At 53.4% G+C, this 17,281-nt stretch overlaps 1 protein-coding gene across 1 annotated transcript in view; it reads right to left on the bottom strand.

The window, feature by feature from the left end:
- The window catches only part of LOC119969671 (glutathione S-transferase theta-1-like), a 67,616-nt gene extending 50,335 nt beyond the window's left edge, over positions 1–17,281 (bottom strand). The window contains exons 1-2 of the mRNA XM_038803931.1: positions 17,210–17,281; positions 16,849–16,888 (exon numbers count right to left, since the gene is read on the bottom strand). Coding sequence (XP_038659859.1) covers positions 16,849–16,888; positions 17,210–17,281 — 112 coding nt within the window. The remainder of the gene's footprint in view (positions 1–16,848; positions 16,889–17,209) is intronic.

Genomic DNA, 17,281 nt, shown 5'->3' with positions numbered 1-17,281 from the left:
GTCTGGGAAGGGTGTCCTCGAAGTGTCACAGTGAAGCAGTCTGGGAACGGTGTGCTCGCAGTGTCACAGTGAAGCAGTCTGGGAAGGGTGTCCTCGCAGTGTCACAGTGAAGCAGTCTGGGAATGGTGTCCTCGCAGTGTCACAGTGAAGCAGTCTGGGAATGGTGTCCTCGCAGTCAGCATCACAGTGAAGCAGTCTGGGAATGGTGTCCTCGCAGTGTCACAGTGAAGCAGTCTGGGAATGGTGTCCTCGCAGTGTCACAGTGAAGCAGTCTGGGAATGGTGTCCTCGCAGTTACCGTCACAGTGAAGCAGTCTGGGAATGGTGCCCTCGCAGTGTCACAGTGAAGCAGTCTGGGAATGGTATCCTTGCAGTCAGCGTCACAGTGAAGCAGTCTGGGAATGATGTCCTCGCAGTGAGCGTCACAGTGAAGCAGTCTGGGAATGGTGTCCTCGCAGTGTCACAGTGAAGCAGTCTGGGAATGATGTCCTCGCATTGTCACAGTGAAGCAGTCTGGGAATGGTGTCCTCGCAGTCAGTGTTACAGTGAAGCAGTCTGGGAATGGTGTCCTTGCAGTCAGTGTCACAGTGAAGCAGTCTGGGAATGGTGTCCTTGCAGTCAGCTTCACAGTGAAGCAGTCTGGGAATGGTGTCCTCGCAGTGTCACAGTGAAGCAGTCTGGGAATGGTGTCCTCGCAGTGTCACAGTGAAGCAGTCTGGGAATGGTGTCCTCGCAGTTAGCGTCACAGTGAAGCAGTCTGGGAATGGTACCCTCGCAGTGTCACAGTGAAGCAGTCTGGGAATGGTATCCTTGCAGTCAGCGTCACAGTGAAGCAGTCTGGGAATGGTGTCCTCGCAGTCAGTGTCACAGTGAAGCAGTCTGGGAATGGTGTCCTCGCAGTGTCACAGTGAAGCAGTCTGGGAATGATGTCCTCGCAGTGAGCGTCACAGTGAAGCAGTCTGGGAATGGTGTCCTCGCAGTGTCACAGTGAAGCAGTCTGGGAATGATGTCCTCGCATTGTCACAGTGAAGCAGTCTGGGAATGGTGTCCTCGCAGTCAGTGTTACAGTGAAGCAGTCTGGGAATGGTGTCCTTGCAGTCAGTGTCACAGTGAAGCAGTCTGGGAATGGTGTCCTTGCAGTCAGCTTCACAGTGAAGCAGTCTGGGAATGGTGTCCTTGCAGTCAGCTTCACAGTGAAGCAGTGAGCGTTGCGATAAAGCAGTCATGAGTTTAAAAAGTTGTTTTTAATTTGGAAGAAGGGAGTAACAGACAAACAACACAAATAATTGAAGGTCAGGGTCATGGTAAAGTAATGTAAGGAAGCAAACGAGGGTAAGGGAAGTGAAGTTAGTGCAATGGAGGTAAGTTAATCGTATTCTCATGTAAGGATAATGTTTTGAAGTGAGTAAATCGCAGTCAGTGTCACAGTGAAGCAGTCTGGGAATGGTGTCCTTGCAGTCAGCATCACAGTGAAGCAGTCTGGGAATGGTGTCTTCACAGTGTCACAGTGAAGCAGTCTGGGAATGGTGTCATCGCAGTGAGCTTCACAGTGAAGCAGTCTGGGAATGGTGTCCTTGCAGTGTCACAGTGAAGCAGTCTGAGAATGGTGTCCTCGCAGTGTCACAGTGAAGCAGTCTGGGAATGGTGTCCTTGCAGTTCGCGTCACAGTGAAGCAGTCTGGGAATGGTGTCCTTGCAGTTCGCGTCACAGTGAAGCAGTCTGGGAATGGTGTCGTCGCAGTCAGAGTCACAGTGAAGCAGTCTGGGAATGGTGTCATCGCAGTTAGCGTCACAGTGAAGCAGTCTGAGAATGGTGTCCTCGCAGTGTCACAGTGAAGCAGTCTGGGAATGGTGTCCTCGCAGTTAGCGTCACAGTGAAGCAGTCTGGGAATGGTGTCCTCGCAGAGTCACAGTGAAGCAGTCTGGGAATGGTGTCCTCGCAGTTAGCGTCACAGTGAAGCAGTCTGGGAATGGTGTCCTCGCAGTGTCACAGTGAAGCAGTCTGGGAATGGTGCCCTCGCAGTGAGCGTCACAGTGAAGCAGTCTGGGAATGGTGTCCTCGCAGTGTCACAGTGAAGCAGTCTGGGAATGGTGTCCTCGCAGTTAGTGTCACAGTGAAGCAGTCTGGGAATGGTGTCCTCGCAGTGTCACAGTGAAGCAGTCTGGGAATGGTGTCATCGCAGTGAGCTTCACAGTGAAGCAGTCTGGGAATGGTGTCATCGCAGTGAGCTTCACAGTGAAGCAGTCTGGGAATGGTGTCCTCGCAGTTAGCGTCACAGTGAAGCAGTCTGGGAATGGTGTCCTCGCAGTGTCACAGTGAAGCAGTCTGGGAATGGTGTCCTCGCATTTAGCGTCACAGTGAAGCAGTCTGGGAATGGTGTCCTCGCATTTAGCGTCACAGTGAAGCAGTCTGGGAATGGTGTCCTCGCAGTGTCACAGTGAAGCAGTCTGGGAATGGTGTCCTCGCAGTCAGTGTTACAGTGAAGCAGTCTGGGAATGGTGTCCTCGCAGCGTCACAGTGAAGCAGTCTGGGAATGGTGTCCTCGCAGTGAGCTTCACAGTGAAGCAGTCTGGGAATGGTGTCATCGCAGTCAGAGTCACAGTGAAGCAGTCTGGGAATGGTGTCCTCGCAGTGTCACAGTGAAGCAGTCTGGGAATGGTGTCCTTGCAGTGTCACAGTGAAGCAGTCTGGGAATGGTGTCCTCGCAGTCAGTGTCACAGTGAAGCAGTCTGGGAATGGTGTCCTCGAAGTGTCACAGTGAAGCAGTCTGGGAATGGTGTCCTTGCAGTGTCACAGTGAAGCAGTCTGGGAATGGTGTCCTCGCAGTGAGCTTCACAGTGAAGCAGTCTGGGAATGGTGTCATCGCAGTTAGCGTCACAGTGAAGCAGTCTGGGAATGGTGTCCTCGCATGTCACAGTGAAGCAGTCTTGGAATGGTTTCCTTGCAGTCAGCGTCACAGTGAAGCAGTCTGGGAATGGTGTCCTTGCAGTCAGTGTCACAGTGAAGCAGTCTGGCAACGGTGTCCTCGCAGTCAGCATCACAGTGAAGCAGTCTGGGAATGGTGTCCTCGCAGTTAGCGTCACAGTGAAGCAGTCTGGGAATGGTGTCCTTGCAGTGAGCATCACAGTGAAGCAGTCTGGGAACGGTGTCCTCGCAGTCAGCGTCACAGTGAAGCAGTCTGGAAATGGTGTCCTTGCAGTGAGCATCACAGTGAAGCAGTCTGGGAATGGTGACCTCGCAGTGTCACAGTGAAGCAGTCTGGGAATGGTGCCCTCGCAGTCAGTGTCACAGTGAAGCAGTCTGGGAATGGTGCCCTCGCAGTTAGCGTCACAGTGATGCAGTCTGGGAATGGTGTCCTCGCAGTGTCACAGTGAAGCAGTCTGGGAATGGTGTCCTCGCAGTTAGCGTCACAGTGAAGCAGTCTGGGAATGGTGTCCTCGAAGTGTCACAGTGAAGCAGTCTGGGAATGGTGTCCTTGCAGTGTCACAGTGAAGCAGTCTGGGAATGGTGTCCTCGAAGTGTCACAGTGAAGCAGTCTGGGAATGGTGTCCTCGCAGTGAGTGTCACAGTGAAGCAGTCTGGGAATGGTGTCATCGCAGTGAGCTTCACAGTGAAGCAGTCTGGGAATGGTGTCCTCGCAGTTAGCGTCACAGTGAAGCAGTCTGGGAATGGTGTCCTCGCAGTGAGTGTCACAGTGAAGCAGTCTGGGAATGGTGTCATCGCAGTGAGCTTCACAGTGAAGCAGTCTGGGAATGGTTTCCATGCAGTCAGCGTCACAGTGAAGCAGTCTGGGAATGGTGTCCTCGCAGTGTCACAGTGAAGCAGTCTGGGAATGGTGTCCTCGCAGTGTCACAGTGAAGCAGTCTGGGAATGGTGTCCTCGCAGTTAGCGTCACAGTGAAGCAGTCTGGGAACGGTGTCCTCGCAGAGTCACAGTGAAGCAGTCTGGGAATGGTGTCCTCGCAGTTAGCGTCACAGTGAAGCAGTCTGGGAATGGTGTCCTCGCAGTGTCACAGTGAAGCAGTCTGGGAATGGTGTCCTCGCAGTGAGCGTCACAGTGAAGCAGTCTGGGAACGGTGTCCTCGCAGTGTCACAGTGAAGCAGTCTGGGAATGGTGTCCTCGCAGTGTCACAGTGAAGCAGTCTGGGAATGGTGCCCTCGCAGTTAGCGTCACAGTGAAGCAGTCTGGGAATGGTGCCCTCGCAGTCAGTGTCACAGCGAAGCAGTCTGGGAACGGTGTCCTTGCAGTTAGCGTCACAGTGAAGCAGTCTGGGAATGGTGTCCTCGCAGTCAGTGTCACAGTGAAGCAGTCTGGTAATGGTGTCCTTGCAGTCAGTGTCACAGTGAAGCAGTCGGGGAATGGTGTCCTCGCAGTGTCACAGTGAAGCAGTCTGAGAATGGTGTCCTCGCAGTGTCATAGTGAAGCAGTCTGGGAATGGTGTCCTCGCAGTGTCACAGTGAAGCAGTCTGGGAATGGTGTCCTCGCAGTGAGCGTCACAGTGAAGCAGTCTGGGAATGGTGTCCTCGCAGTGAGCGTCACAGTGAAGCAGTCTGGGAATGGTGTCCTCGCAGTGTCACAGTGAAGCAGTCTGGGAATGGTGTCCTCGCAGTTAGGGTCACAGTGAAGCAGTCTGAGAATGGTGTCCTCGCAGTCAGAGTCACAGTGAAGCAGTCTGGGAATGGTGTCCTCGCAGTGTCACAGTGAAGCAGTCTGGGAATGGTGTCCTCGCAGTTAGCGTCACAGTGAAGCAGTCATGGAATGGTGTCCTCGAAGTGTCACAGTGAAGCAGTCTGGGAATGGTGTCCTTGCAGTGTCACAGTGAAGCAGTCTGGGAATGGTGTCCTCGAAGTGTCACAGTGAAGCAGTCTGGGAATGGTGTCCTCGCAGTGAGTGTCACAGTGAAGCAGTCTGGGAATGGTGTCCTCGCAGTGAGCGTCACAGTGAAGCAGTCTGGGAATGGTGTCATCGCAGTGTCACAGTGAAGCAGTCTGGGAATGGTGTCCTCGCAGTCAGTGTCACAGTGAAGCAGTCTGGGAATGGTGTCCTCACAGTGAGGGTCACAGTGAAGCAGTCTGAGAATGGTGTCCTCACAGTGAGAGTCACAGTGAAGCAGTCTGGGAATGGTGTCCTCGCAGTTAGCGTCACAGTGAAGCAGTCTGGGAATGGTGTCCTCGCAGTAAGCGTCACAGTGAAGCAGTCTGGGAATGGTGTCCTCGAAGTGTCACAGTGAAGCAGTCTGGGAATGGTGTCCTCGCAGTCAGTGTCACAGTGAAGCAGTCTGGGAACGGTGTGCTCGCAGTGTCACAGTAAAGCAGTCTGGGAAGGGTGTCCTCGCAGTGTCACAGTGAAGCAGTCTGGGAATGGTGTCCTCGCAGTGTCACAGTGAAGCAGTCTGGGAATGGTGTCCTCGCAGTGTCACAGTGAAGCAGTCTGGGAATGGTGTCCTCGCAGTGAGCGTCACAGTGAAGCAGTCTGGGAATGGTGTCCTCGCAGTGTCACAGTGAAGCAGTCTGGGAATGGTGTCCTCACAGTTAGCGTCACAGTGAAGCAGCCTGGGAATGGTGTCCTCGCAGTCAGTGTCACAGTGAAGCAGTCTGGGAATGGTGTCCTCGCAGTGAGCGTCACAGTGAAGCAGTCTGGGAATTGTGTCCTCGCAGTGTCACAGTGAAGCAGTCTGGGAATGATGTCCTCGCAGTGAGCGTCGCAGTGAAGCAGTCTGGGAACGGTGTCCTCGCAGTGTCACAGTGAAGCAGTCTGGGAATGATGTCCTCGCATTGTCACAGTGAAGCAGTCTGGGAATGGTGTCCTCGCAGTCAGTGTTACAGTGAAGCAGTCTGGGAATGGTGTCCTTGCAGTGAGCGTCACAGTGAAGCAGTCTGGGAATGGTGTCCTTGCAGTCAGCTTCACAGTGAAGCAGTGAGCGTTGCGATAAAGCAGTCATGAGTTTAAAAAGTGTTTTTTACTTTGGAAGAAGGGAGTAATAGACAAACAACACAAATAATTGAAGGTCAGGGTCATGGTAAAGTAATGTAAGGAAGCAAACGAGGGTAAGGGAAGTGAAGTTAGTGCAATGGAGGTAAGTTAATCGTATTCTCATGTAAGGATAATGTTTTGAAGTGAGTAAATCACAGTCAGTGTCACAGTGAAGCAGTCTGGGAATGGTGTCCTTGCAGTCAGCATCACAGTGAAGCAGTCTGGGAATGGTGTCCTCGCAGTGTCACAGTGAAGCAGTCTGGGAATGGTGTCCTTGCAGTTCGCGTCACAGTGAAGCAGTCTGGGAATGGTGTCCTTGCAGTTCGCGTCACAGTGAAGCAGTCTGGGAATGGTGTCCTTGCAGTTCGCGTCACAGTGAAGCAGTCTGGGAATAGTGTCCTCGCAGTCAGAGTCACAGTGAAGCAGTCTGGGAATGGTGGCCTTGCAGTGTCACAGTGAAGCAGTCTGGGAATGGTGTCCTCGCAGTGAGCGTCACAGTGAAGCAGTCTGGGAATGGTGTCCTCGCAGTGTCACAGTGAAGCAGCCTGGGAATGGTGTCCTCGCAGTGTCACAGTGAAGCAGTCTGGGAATGGTGTCATCGCAGTGAGCTTCACAGTGAAGCAGTCTGGGAATGGTGTCATCGCAGTGAGCTTCACAGTGAAGCAGTCTGGGAATGGTGTCCTCGCAGTTAGCGTCACAGTGAAGCAGTCTTGGAATGGTTTCCTTGCAGTCAGCGTCACAGTGAAGCAGTCTGGGAATGGTGTCATCGCAGTGAGCTTCACAGTGAAGCAGTCTGGGAATGGTGTCCTCGCAGTTAGCGTCACAGTGAAGCAGTGTTGGTATGGTGTCCTTGCAGTCAGCGTCACAGTGAAGCAGTCTGGGAATGGTGCCCTCGCTGTGAGCGTCACAGTGAAGCAGTCTGGGAACAGTGTCCTTGCAGTCAGCATCACAGTGAAGCAGTCTGGCAACGGTGTCCTCGCAGTCAGCATCACAGTGAAGCAGTCTGGGAACGGTGTCCTCGCAGTCAGCGTCACAGTGAAGCAGTCTGGTAATGGTGTCCTTGCAGTGAGCATCACAGTGAAGCAGTCTGGGAATGGTGACCTCGCAGTGTCACAGTGAAGCAGTCTGGGAATGGTGCCCTCGCAGTCAGTGTCACAGTGAAGCAGTCTGGGAACGGTGTCCTTGCAGTCAGTGTCACAGTGAAGCAGTCTGGGATAGGTGTCCTCGCAGTGTCACAGTGAAGCAGTCTGGGAATGGTGCCCTCGCAGTCAGTGTCACAGTGAAGCAGTCTGGGAATGGTGTCCTCACAGTCAGAGTCACAGTGAAGCAGTCTGGGAATGGTGTCCTCGCAGTTAGCGTCACAGTGATGCAGTCTGGGAATGGTGTCCTCACAGTCAGAGTCACAGTGAAGCAGTCTGGGAATGGTGTCCTCGCAGTTAGTGTCACAGTGATGCAGTCTGGGAATGGTGTCCTCGAAGTGTCACAGTGAAGCAGTCTGGGAATGGTGTCCTTGCAGTGTCACAGTGAAGCAGTCTGGGAATGGTGTCCTCGCAGTGTCACAGTGAAGCAGTCTGGGAATGGTGTCCTCGCAGTGAGCGTCACAGTGAAGCAGTCTGGGAATGGTGTCCTTGCAGTGTCACAGTGAAGCAGTCTGGGAATGGTGTCATCGCAGTGAGCTTCACAGTGAAGCAGTCTGGGAATGGTGTCCTCGCAGTTAGCGTCACAGTGAAGCAGTCTTGGAATGGTTTCCTTGCAGTCAGCGTCACAGTGAAGCAGTCTGGGAATGGTGTCATCGCAGTGAGCGTCACAGTGAAGCAGTCTGGGAACGGTGTCCTCGCAGTGTCACGGTGAAGCAGTCTGGGAATGGTGTCCTCGCAGTGTCACAGTGAAGCAGTCTTGGAATGGTGTCCTCGCAGTGTCACAGTGAAGCAGTCTGGGAATGGTGTCCTCGCAGTTAGCGTCACAGTGAAGCAGTCTGGGAACGGTGTCCTCGCAGAGTCACAGTGAAGCAGTCTGGGAATGGTGTGCTCGCAGTGTCACAGTGAAGCAGTCTGGGAATGGTGTCCTCGCAGTTAGCGTCACAGTGAAGCAGTCTGGGAATGGTGTCCTCGCAGTTAGCGTCACAGTGAAGCAGTCTGGGAATGGTGTCCTCGCAGTGTCACGGTGAAGCAGTCTGGGAATGGTGTCCTTGCAGTGAGCGTCACAGTGAAGCAGTCTGGGAATGGTGTCCTCGCAGTGTCACAGTGAAGCAGTCTGGGAATGGTGTCCTCGCAGTGAGCGTCACAGTGAAGCAGTCTGGGAATGGTGTCCTCGCAGTGTCACAGTGAAGCAGTCTGGGAATGGTGTCCTCGCAGTGTCACAGTGAAGCAGTCTGGGAATGGTGGCCTCGCAGTTAGCGTCACAGTGAAGCAGTCTGGGAATGGTGTCCTCGCAGTGTCACAGTGAAGCAGTCTGGGAATGGTGCCCTCGCAGTCAGTGTCACAGTGAAGCAGTCTGGGAATGGTGTCCTTGCAGTCAGTGTCACAGTGAAGCAGTCTGGGAATGGTGTCCTCACAGTGAGGGTCACAGTGAAGCAGTCTGAGAATGGTGTCCTCACAGTCAGAGTCACAGTGAAGCAGTCTGGGAATGGTGTCCTCGCAGTCAGCGTCACAGTGAAGCAGTCTGGGAATAGTGTCCTCGAAGTGTCACAGTGAAGCAGTCTGGGAATGGTGTCCTTGCAGTGAGTGTCACAGTGAAGCAGTCTGGGAATGGTGCCCTCGAAGTGTCACAGTGAAGCAGTCTGGGAATGGTGTCCTTGCAGTGTCACAGTGAAGCAGTCTGGGAATGGTGTCCTCGAAGTGTCACAGTGAAGCAGTCTGGGAATGGTGTCCTCGAAGTGTCACAGTGAAGCAGTCTGGGAATGGTGTCCTCATAGTTAGCGTCACAGTGAAGCAGTCTGGGAACGGTGTCCTCGCAGTGTCACAGTGAAGCAGTCTGGGAATGGTGTCCTCGCAGTGTCACAGTGAAGCAGTCTGGGAATGGTGCCCTCGCAGTTAGCGTCACAGTGAAGCAGTCTGGGAATGGTGCCCTCGCAGTCAGTGTCACAGCGAAGCAGTCTGGGAATGGTGTCCTTGCAGTCAGTGTCACAGTGAAGCAGTCGGGGAATGGTGTCCTCGCAGTGTCACAGTGAAGCAGTCTGAGAATGGTGTCCTCGCAGTGTCATAGTGAAGCAGTCTGGGAATGGTGTCCTCGCAGTGAGCGTCACAGTGAAGCAGTCTGGGAATGGTGTCCTCACAGTCAGAGTCACAGTGAAGCAGTCTGGGAATGGTGTCCTCGCAGTTAGCGTCACAGTGATGCAGTCTGGGAATGGTGTCCTCGCAGTGTCACAGTGAAGCAGTCTGGGAATGGTGTCCTCGCAGTTAGCGTCACAGTGATGCAGTCTGGGAATGGTGTCCTCGAAGTGTCACAGTGAAGCAGTCTGGGAATGGTGTCCTTGCAGTGTCACAGTGAAGCAGTCTGGGAATGGTGTCCTCGAAGTGTCACAGTGAAGCAGTCTGGGAATGGTGTCCTCGCAGTCAGCATCACAGTGAAGCAGTCTGGGAATGGTGTCCTCGAAGTGTCACAGTGAAGCAGTCTGGGAACGGTGTCCTTGCAGTTAGCGTCACAGTGAAGCAGTCTGGGAATGGTGTCCTTGCAGTGTCACAGTGAAGCAGTCTGGGAATGGTGTCCTCGCAGTGAGTGTCACAGTGAAGCAGTCTGGGAATGGTGTCATCGCAGTGAGCTTCACAGTGAAGCAGTCTGGGAATGGTTTCCATGCAGTCAGCGTCACAGTGAAGCAGTCTGGGAATGGTGTCCTCGCAGTGAGCGTCACAGTGAAGCAGTCTGGGAATGGTGTCCTCGCAGTGTCACAGTGAAGCAGTCTGGGAATGGTGTCCTCGCAGTGTCACAGTGAAGCAGTCTGGGAATGGTGTCCTCGCAGTTAGCGTCACAGTGAAGCAGTCTGGGAACGGTGTCCTCGCAGAGTCACAGTGAAGCAGTCTGGGAATGGTGTCCTCGCAGTGTCACAGTGAAGCAGTCTGGGAATGGTGTCCTCGCAGTTAGCGTCACAGTGAAGCAGTCTGGGAATGGTGTCCTCGCAGTTAGCGTCACAGTGAAGCAGTCTGGGAATGGTGTCCTCGCAGTGTCACAGTGAAGCAGTCTGGGAATGGTGTCCTCGCAGTGAGCGTCACAGTGAAGCAGTCTGGGAACGGTGTCCTCGCAGTGTCACAGTGAAGCAGTCTGGGAATGGTGCCCTCGCAGTCAGTGTCACAGTGAAGCAGTCTGGGAATGGTGTCCTTGCAGTCAGTGTCACAGTGAAGCAGTCTGGGAATGGTGTCCTCACAGTGGGGGTCACAGTGAAGCAGTCTGAGAATGGTGTCCTCACAGTGAGAGTCACAGTGAAGCAGTCTGGGAATGGTGTCCTTGCAGTTAGCGTCACAGTGAAGCAGTCTGGGAATGGTGTCCTCGCAGTTAGCGTCACAGTGAAGCAGTCTGGGAATGGTGTCCTCGAAGTGTCACAGTGAAGCAGTCTGGGAATGGTGTCCTCGCAGTCAGTGTCACAGTGAAGCAGTCTGGGAACGGTGTGCTCGCAGTGTCACAGTAAAGCAGTCTGGGAAGGGTGTCCTCGCAGTGTCACAGTGAAGCAGTCTGGGAATGGTGTCCTCGCAGTGTCACAGTGAAGCAGTCTGGGAATGGTGTCCTCGCAGTGTCACAGTGAAGCAGTCTGGGAATGGTGTCCTCGCAGTGAGCGTCACAGTGAAGCAGTCTGGGAATGGTGTCCTCGCAGTGTCACAGTGAAGCAGTCTGGGAATGGTGTCCTCGCAGTTAGCGTCACAGTGAAGCAGCCTGGGAATGGTGTCCTCGCAGTCAGTGTCACAGTGAAGCAGTCTGGGAATGGTGTCCTCGCAGTGTCACAGTGAAGCAGTCTGGGAATGATGTCCTCGCAGTGAGCATCGCAGTGAAGCAGTCTGGGAATGGTGTCCTCGCAGTGTCACAGTGAAGCAGTCTGGGAATGATGTCCTCGCATTGTCACAGTGAAGCAGTCTGGGAATGGTGTCCTCGCAGTCAGTGTTACAGTGAAGCAGTCTGGGAATGGTGTCCTTGCAGTGAGCGTCACAGTGAAGCAGTCTGGGAATGGTGTCCTTGCAGTCAGCTTCACAGTGAAGCAGTGAGCGTTGCGATAAAGCAGTCATGAGTTTAAAAAGTGTTTTTTACTTTGGAAGAAGGGAGTAATAGACAAACAACACAAATAATTGAAGGTCAGGGTCATGGTAAAGTAATGTAAGGAAGCAAACGAGGGTAAGGGAAGTGAAGTTAGTGCAATGGAGGTAAGTTAATCGTATTCTCATGTAAGGATAATGTTTTGAAGTGAGTAAATCGCAGTCAGTGTCACAGTGAAGCAGTCTGGGAATGGTGTCCTTGCAGTCAGCATCACAGTGAAGCAGTCTGGGAATGGTGTCCTCGCAGTGTCACAGTGAAGCAGTCTGGGAATGGTGTCCTTGCAGTTCGCGTCACAGTGAAGCAGTCTGGGAATGGTGTCCTTGCAGTTCGCGTCACAGTGAAGCAGTCTGGGAATGGTGTCCTTGCAGTTCGCGTCACAGTGAAGCAGTCTGGGAATGGTGTCCTCGCAGTCAGAGTCACAGTGAAGCAGTCTGGGAATGGTGTCCTCGCAGTGTCACAGTGAAGCAGTCTGGGAATAGTGTCCTCGCAGTCAGAGTCACAGTGAAGCAGTCTGGGAATGGTGACCTCGCAGTGTCACAGTGAACCAGTCTGGGAATGGTGTCCTCGCAGTCAGTGCCACAACGAAGCAGTCTGGGAATGGTGTCCTCGCAGTGAGCGTCATAGTGAAGCAGTCTGGGAATGGTGTCCTCGCAGTGTCACAGTGAAGCAGTCTGGGAATGGTGTCCTCGCAGTGTCACAGTGAAGCAGTCTGGGAACGGTGTCCTTGCAGTGTCACAGTGAAGCAGTCTGGGAATGGTGTCATCGCAGTGAGCTTCACAGTGAAGCAGTCTGGGAATGGTGTCATCGCAGTGAGCTTCACAGTGAAGCAGTCTGGGAATGGTGTCCTCGCAGTTAGCGTCACAGTGAAGCAGTCTTGGAATGGTTTCCTTGCAGTCAGCGTCACAGTGAAGCAGTCTGGGAATGGTGTCATCGCAGTGAGCTTCACAGTGAAGCAGTCTGGGAATGGTGTCCTCGCAGTTAGCGTCACAGTGAAGCAGTGTTGGTATGGTGTCCTTGCAGTCAGCGTCACAGTGAAGCAGTCTGGGAATGGTGCCCTCGCTGTGAGCGTCACAGTGAAGCAGTCTGGGAACAGTGTCCTTGCAGTCAGCATCACAGTGAAGCAGTCTGGCAACGGTGTCCTCGCAGTCAGCATCACAGTGAAGCAGTCTGGGAACGGTGTCCTCGCAGTCAGCGTCACAGTGAAGCAGTCTGGTAATGGTGTCCTTGCAGTGAGCATCACAGTGAAGCAGTCTGGGAATGGTGACCTCGCAGTGTCACAGTGAACCAGTCTGGGAATGGTGCCCTCGCAGTCAGTGTCACAGTGAAGCAGTCTGGGAACGGTGTCCTTGCAGTCAGTGTCACAGTGAAGCAGTCTGGGATAGGTGTCCTCGCAGTGTCACAGTGAAGCAGTCTGAGAATGGTGTCCTCACAGTCAGAGTCACAGTGAAGCAGTCTGGGAATGGTGTCCTCGCAGTTAGCGTCACAGTGATGCAGTCTGGGAATGGTGTCCTTGCAGTGTCACAGTGAAGCAGTCTGGGAATGGTGTCCTCGAAGTGTCACAGTGAAGCAGTCTGGGAATGGTGTCCATGCAGTCAGTGTCACAGTGAAGTAGTCTGGGAATGGTGTCCTCGAAGTGTCACAGTGAAGCAGTCTGGGAATGGTGTCCTCGCAGTGAGCGTCACAGTGAAGCAGTCTGGGAATGGTGTCCTTGCAGTGTCACAGTGAAGCAGTCTGGGAATGGTGTCATCGCAGTGAGCTTCACAGTGAAGCAGTCTGGGAATGGTGTCCTCGCAGTTAGCGTCACAGTGAAGCAGTCTTGGAATGGTTTCCTTGCAGTCAGCGTCACAGTGAAGCAGTCTGGGAATGGTGTCATCGCAGTGAGCGTCACAGTGAAGCAGTCTGGGAATGGTGTCCTTGCAGTGAGCGTCACAGTGAAGCAGTCTGGGAATGGTGTCCTCGCAGTGCCACAGTGAAGCAGTCTGGGAATAGTGTCCTCGCAGTGTCACGGTGAAGCAGTCTGGGAAAGGTGTCCTCGCAGTGTCACAGTGAAGCAGTCTTGGAATGGTGTCCTCGCAGTGTCACAGTGAAGCAGTCTGGGAATGGTGTCCTCGCAGTTAGCGTCACAGTGAAGCAGTCTGGGAACGGTGTCCTCGCAGAGTCACAGTGAAGCAGTCTGGGAATGGTGTGCTCGCAGTGTCACAGTGAAGCAGTCTGGGAATGGTGTCCTCGCAGTTAGCGTCACAGTGAAGCAGTCTGGGAATGGTGTCCTCGCAGTTAGCGTCACAGTGAAGCAGTCTGGGAATGGTGTCCTCGCAGTGTCACGGTGAAGCAGTCTGGGAATGGTGTCCTTGCAGTGAGCGTCACAGTGAAGCAGTCTGGGAATGGTGTCCTCGCAGTGTCACAGTGAAGCAGTCTGGGAATGGTGTCCTCGCAGTGAGCGTCACAGTGAAGCAGTCTGGGAACGGTGTCCTCGCAGTGTCACAGTGAAGCAGTCTGGGAATGGTGTCCTCGCAGTGTCACAGTGAAGCAGTCTGGGAATGGTGGCCTCGCAGTTAGCGTCACAGTGAAGCAGTCTGGGAATGGTGTCCTCGCAGTGTCACAGTGAAGCAGTCTGGGAATGGTGCCCTCGCAGTCAGTGTCACAGTGAAGCAGTCTGGGAATGGTGTCCTTGCAGTCAGTGTCACAGTGAAGCAGTCTGGGAATGGTGTCCTCACAGTGAGGGTCACAGTGAAGCAGTCTGAGAATGGTGTCCTCACAGTCAGAGTCACAGTGAAGCAGTCTGGGAATGGTGTCCTCGCAGTCAGCGTCACAGTGAAGCAGTCTGGGAATAGTGTCCTCGAAGTGTCACAGTGAAGCAGTCTGGGAATGGTGTCCTTGCAGTGAGTGTCACAGTGAAGCAGTCAGGGAATGGTGCCCTCGAAGTGTCACAGTGAAGCAGTCTGGGAATGGTGTCCTTGCAGTGTCACAGTGAAGCAGTCTGGGAATGGTGTCGTCGAAGTGTCACAGTGAAGCAGTCTGGGAATGGTGTCCTCGAAGTGTCACAGTGAAGCAGTCTGGGAATGGTGTGCTCGTAGTTAGCGTCACAGTGAAGCAGTCTGGGAACGGTGTCCTCGCAGTGTCACAGTGAAGCAGTCTGGGAATGGTGTCCTCGCAGTCAGTGTCACAGTGAAGCAGTCTGGGAATGGTGTCCTCGCAGTCAGTGTCACAGTGAAGCAGTCTGGGAATGGTGTCCTCGAAGTGTCACAGTGAAGCAGTCTGGGAATGGTGTCCTCGCAGTGTCACAGTGAAGCAGGGTGGGAATGGTGGCCTCACAGTTAGCGTCACAGTGAAGCAGTCTGGGAATGGTGTCCTCGCAGTGTCACAGTGAAGCAGTCTGGGAATGGTGTCCTTGCAGTGTCACAGTGAAGCAGTCTGGGAATGGTGTCCTCGCAGTGTCACAGTGAAGCAGTCTGGGAATGGTGTCCTCGCAGTGAGCGTCACAGTGAAGCAGTCTGGGAACGGTGTCCTCGCAGTGTCACAGTGAAGCAGTCTGGGAATGGTGTCCTCGCAGTGAGCGTCACAGTGAAGCAGTCTGGGAATGGTGTCCTCGCAGTGTCACAGTGAAGCAGTCTGGGAATGGTGTCCTCGCAGTGTCACAGTGAAGCAGGGTGGGAATGGTGTCCTCGCAGTGTCACAGTGAAGCAGGGTGGGAATGGTGTCCTCGCAGTGTCACAGTGAAGCAGTCTGGGAATGGTATCCTCACAGTTAGCGCCACAGTGAAGCAGTCTGGGAATGGTGTCCTCGCAGTGTCACAGTGAAGCAGTCTGGGAATGGTATCCTCGCAGTTAGCGTCACAGTGAAGCAGTCTGGGAATGGTGTCCTTGCAGTCAGTGTCACAGTGAAGCAGTCTGGGAATGGTGTCCTTGCAGTCAGCGTCACAGTGAAGCAGTCTGGGAATGGTGTCCTCGCAGTTAGCGTCACAGTGAAGCAGTCTGGGAATGGTGTCCTCGCAGTGTCACAGTGAAGCAGTCTGGGAATGGTGTCCTCGCAGTGTCACAGTGAAGCAGTCTGGGAATGGTGTCCTCGCAGTTAGCGTCACAGTGAAGCAGTCTGGGAATGGTGTCCTCGCAGTTGGCGTCACAGTGAAGCAGTCTGGGAATGGTGTCCTCGCAGTGTCACGGTGAAGCAGTCTGGGAATGGTGTCCTTGCAGTGAGCGTCACAGTGAAGCAGTCTGGGAATGGTGTCCTCGCAGTGTCACAGTGAAGCAGTCTGGGAATGGTGTCCTCGCAGTGTCACAGTGAAGCAGTCTGGGAATGGTGTCCTCGCAGTGTCACAGTGAAGCAGTCTGGGAATGGTGTCATCGCAGTGAGCGTCACAGTGAAGCAGTCTGGGAATGGTGGCCTCACAGTCAGAGTCACAGTAAAGCAGTCTGGGAATGGTGTCCTCGCAGTTAGCGTCACAGTGAAGCAGTCTGGGAATGGTGTCCTCGCAGTTAGCGTCACAGTGAAGCAGTCTGAGAATGGTGTCCTCGAAGTGTCACAGTGAAGCAGTCTGGGAATGGTGTCCTCGAAGTGTCACAGTGAAGCAGTCTGGGAATGGTGTCCTCGCAGTGTCACAGTGAAGCAATCTGGGAATGGTGTCCTTGCAGTGTCACATTGAAGCAGTCTGGGAATTGTGTCCTTGCAGTGTCACAGTGAAGCAGTCTGGGAATGGTGCCATCGAAGTGTCACAGTGATGCAGTCTGGGAATGTTGTCCTTGCAGTGTCACAGTGAAGCAGTCTGGGAATGGTGTCCTCGAAGTGTCACAGTGAAGCAGTCTGGGAATGGTGTCCTCGAAGTGTCACAGTGAAGCAGTCTGGGAATGGTGGCCTCGCAGTTAGCGTCACAGTGAAGCAGTCTGGGAATGGTGTCCTCGCAGTGTCACAGTGAAGCAGTCTGGGAATGGTGTCCTCGCAGTGTCACAGTGAAGCAGTCTGGGAATGGTATCCTCGCAGTTAGCGTCACAGTGAAGCAGTCTGGGAATGGTGTCCTTGCAGTCAGTGTCACAGTGAAGCAGTCTGGGAATGGTGTCCTTGCAGTCAGTGTCACAGTGAAGCAGTCTGGGAATGGTGTCCTTGCAGTCAGCGTCACAGTGAAGCAGTCTGGGAATGGTGTCCTTGCAGTCAGCGTCACAGTGAAGCAGTCTGAGAATGGTGTCCTTGCAGTCAGCGTCACAGTGTAGCAGTCTGGGAATGGTGTCCTTGCAGTCAGCGTCACAGTGAAGCAGTGAGCGTTGCGATAAAGCAGTAAATGACTTTTAAAATATTTTTTACTTTGGAAGAAGGGAGTATCAGACAAACAACACAAATAATTGAAGGTCAGGGTCATGGTAAAGTAATGTAAGGAAGCAGCGTAGGGTAAGGGAAGTGAAGTTAGTGCAATGGAGGTAAGTTAATCGTATTCTCATGCAAGGATAATGTTTTGAAGTGAGTATATCATGGGTTAAGGGTAGTCATGGCAGGAGAGCACACACGCATGATATGCTCCAGTTGTGCTATGTGGCTAATCATGGAAGCTTCAGTGGTACCTGGTGACCACGTGTGTCCAACTGCAGTCACTCGCTAACCTCATTTTGGAGCTGAAGCTGAGGGTGGTTTCAATGGGGACCCTACGTAATACTGAGCAGGCCGTGGATAACACGTTCAGTGAGGCAGTCACACTGCAGGTGAGGATTGAACAAACAGAAAGGTCTGGGTAAGCACCAGGCAATCAGCTGTCCAGAGCTCTGTCAAGCTTGTAATTGACGTTGAGTTCAGGCGGGTAGCACATTGATTCATTACCGGACAGACCGAGCCAGCCAGGCTGAGCGAGCCAGAGGTGACACAGCTATTGCTAGCTTCCCCTATACCCAGGGTGCCATTGTCTGCTCCCGTGTGGCCATCAAGGCAGCAGCAGGTCATCTGGGTGTCTTTGTGAATAAGAAGAGTTACTACATCATGAACGCCCATATAGTTCACAACCACAAGACCCAGATTCTTACCACAGGACCCAAATCCTTCAGGTCTGTGTAAGATACCCTGACAGCTGCGATGATGCATTGAACCTGCGACAT

The sequence above is a fragment of the Scyliorhinus canicula genome, chromosome 1, assembly GCF_902713615.1.
Source record: "Scyliorhinus canicula chromosome 1, sScyCan1.1, whole genome shotgun sequence".
Classification (NCBI taxonomy): Eukaryota; Metazoa; Chordata; class Chondrichthyes; order Carcharhiniformes; family Scyliorhinidae; genus Scyliorhinus; species Scyliorhinus canicula.
Note: the sequence above shows the minus strand (reverse complement) of the source record. Positions and strands in the feature narration are given on the sequence as shown.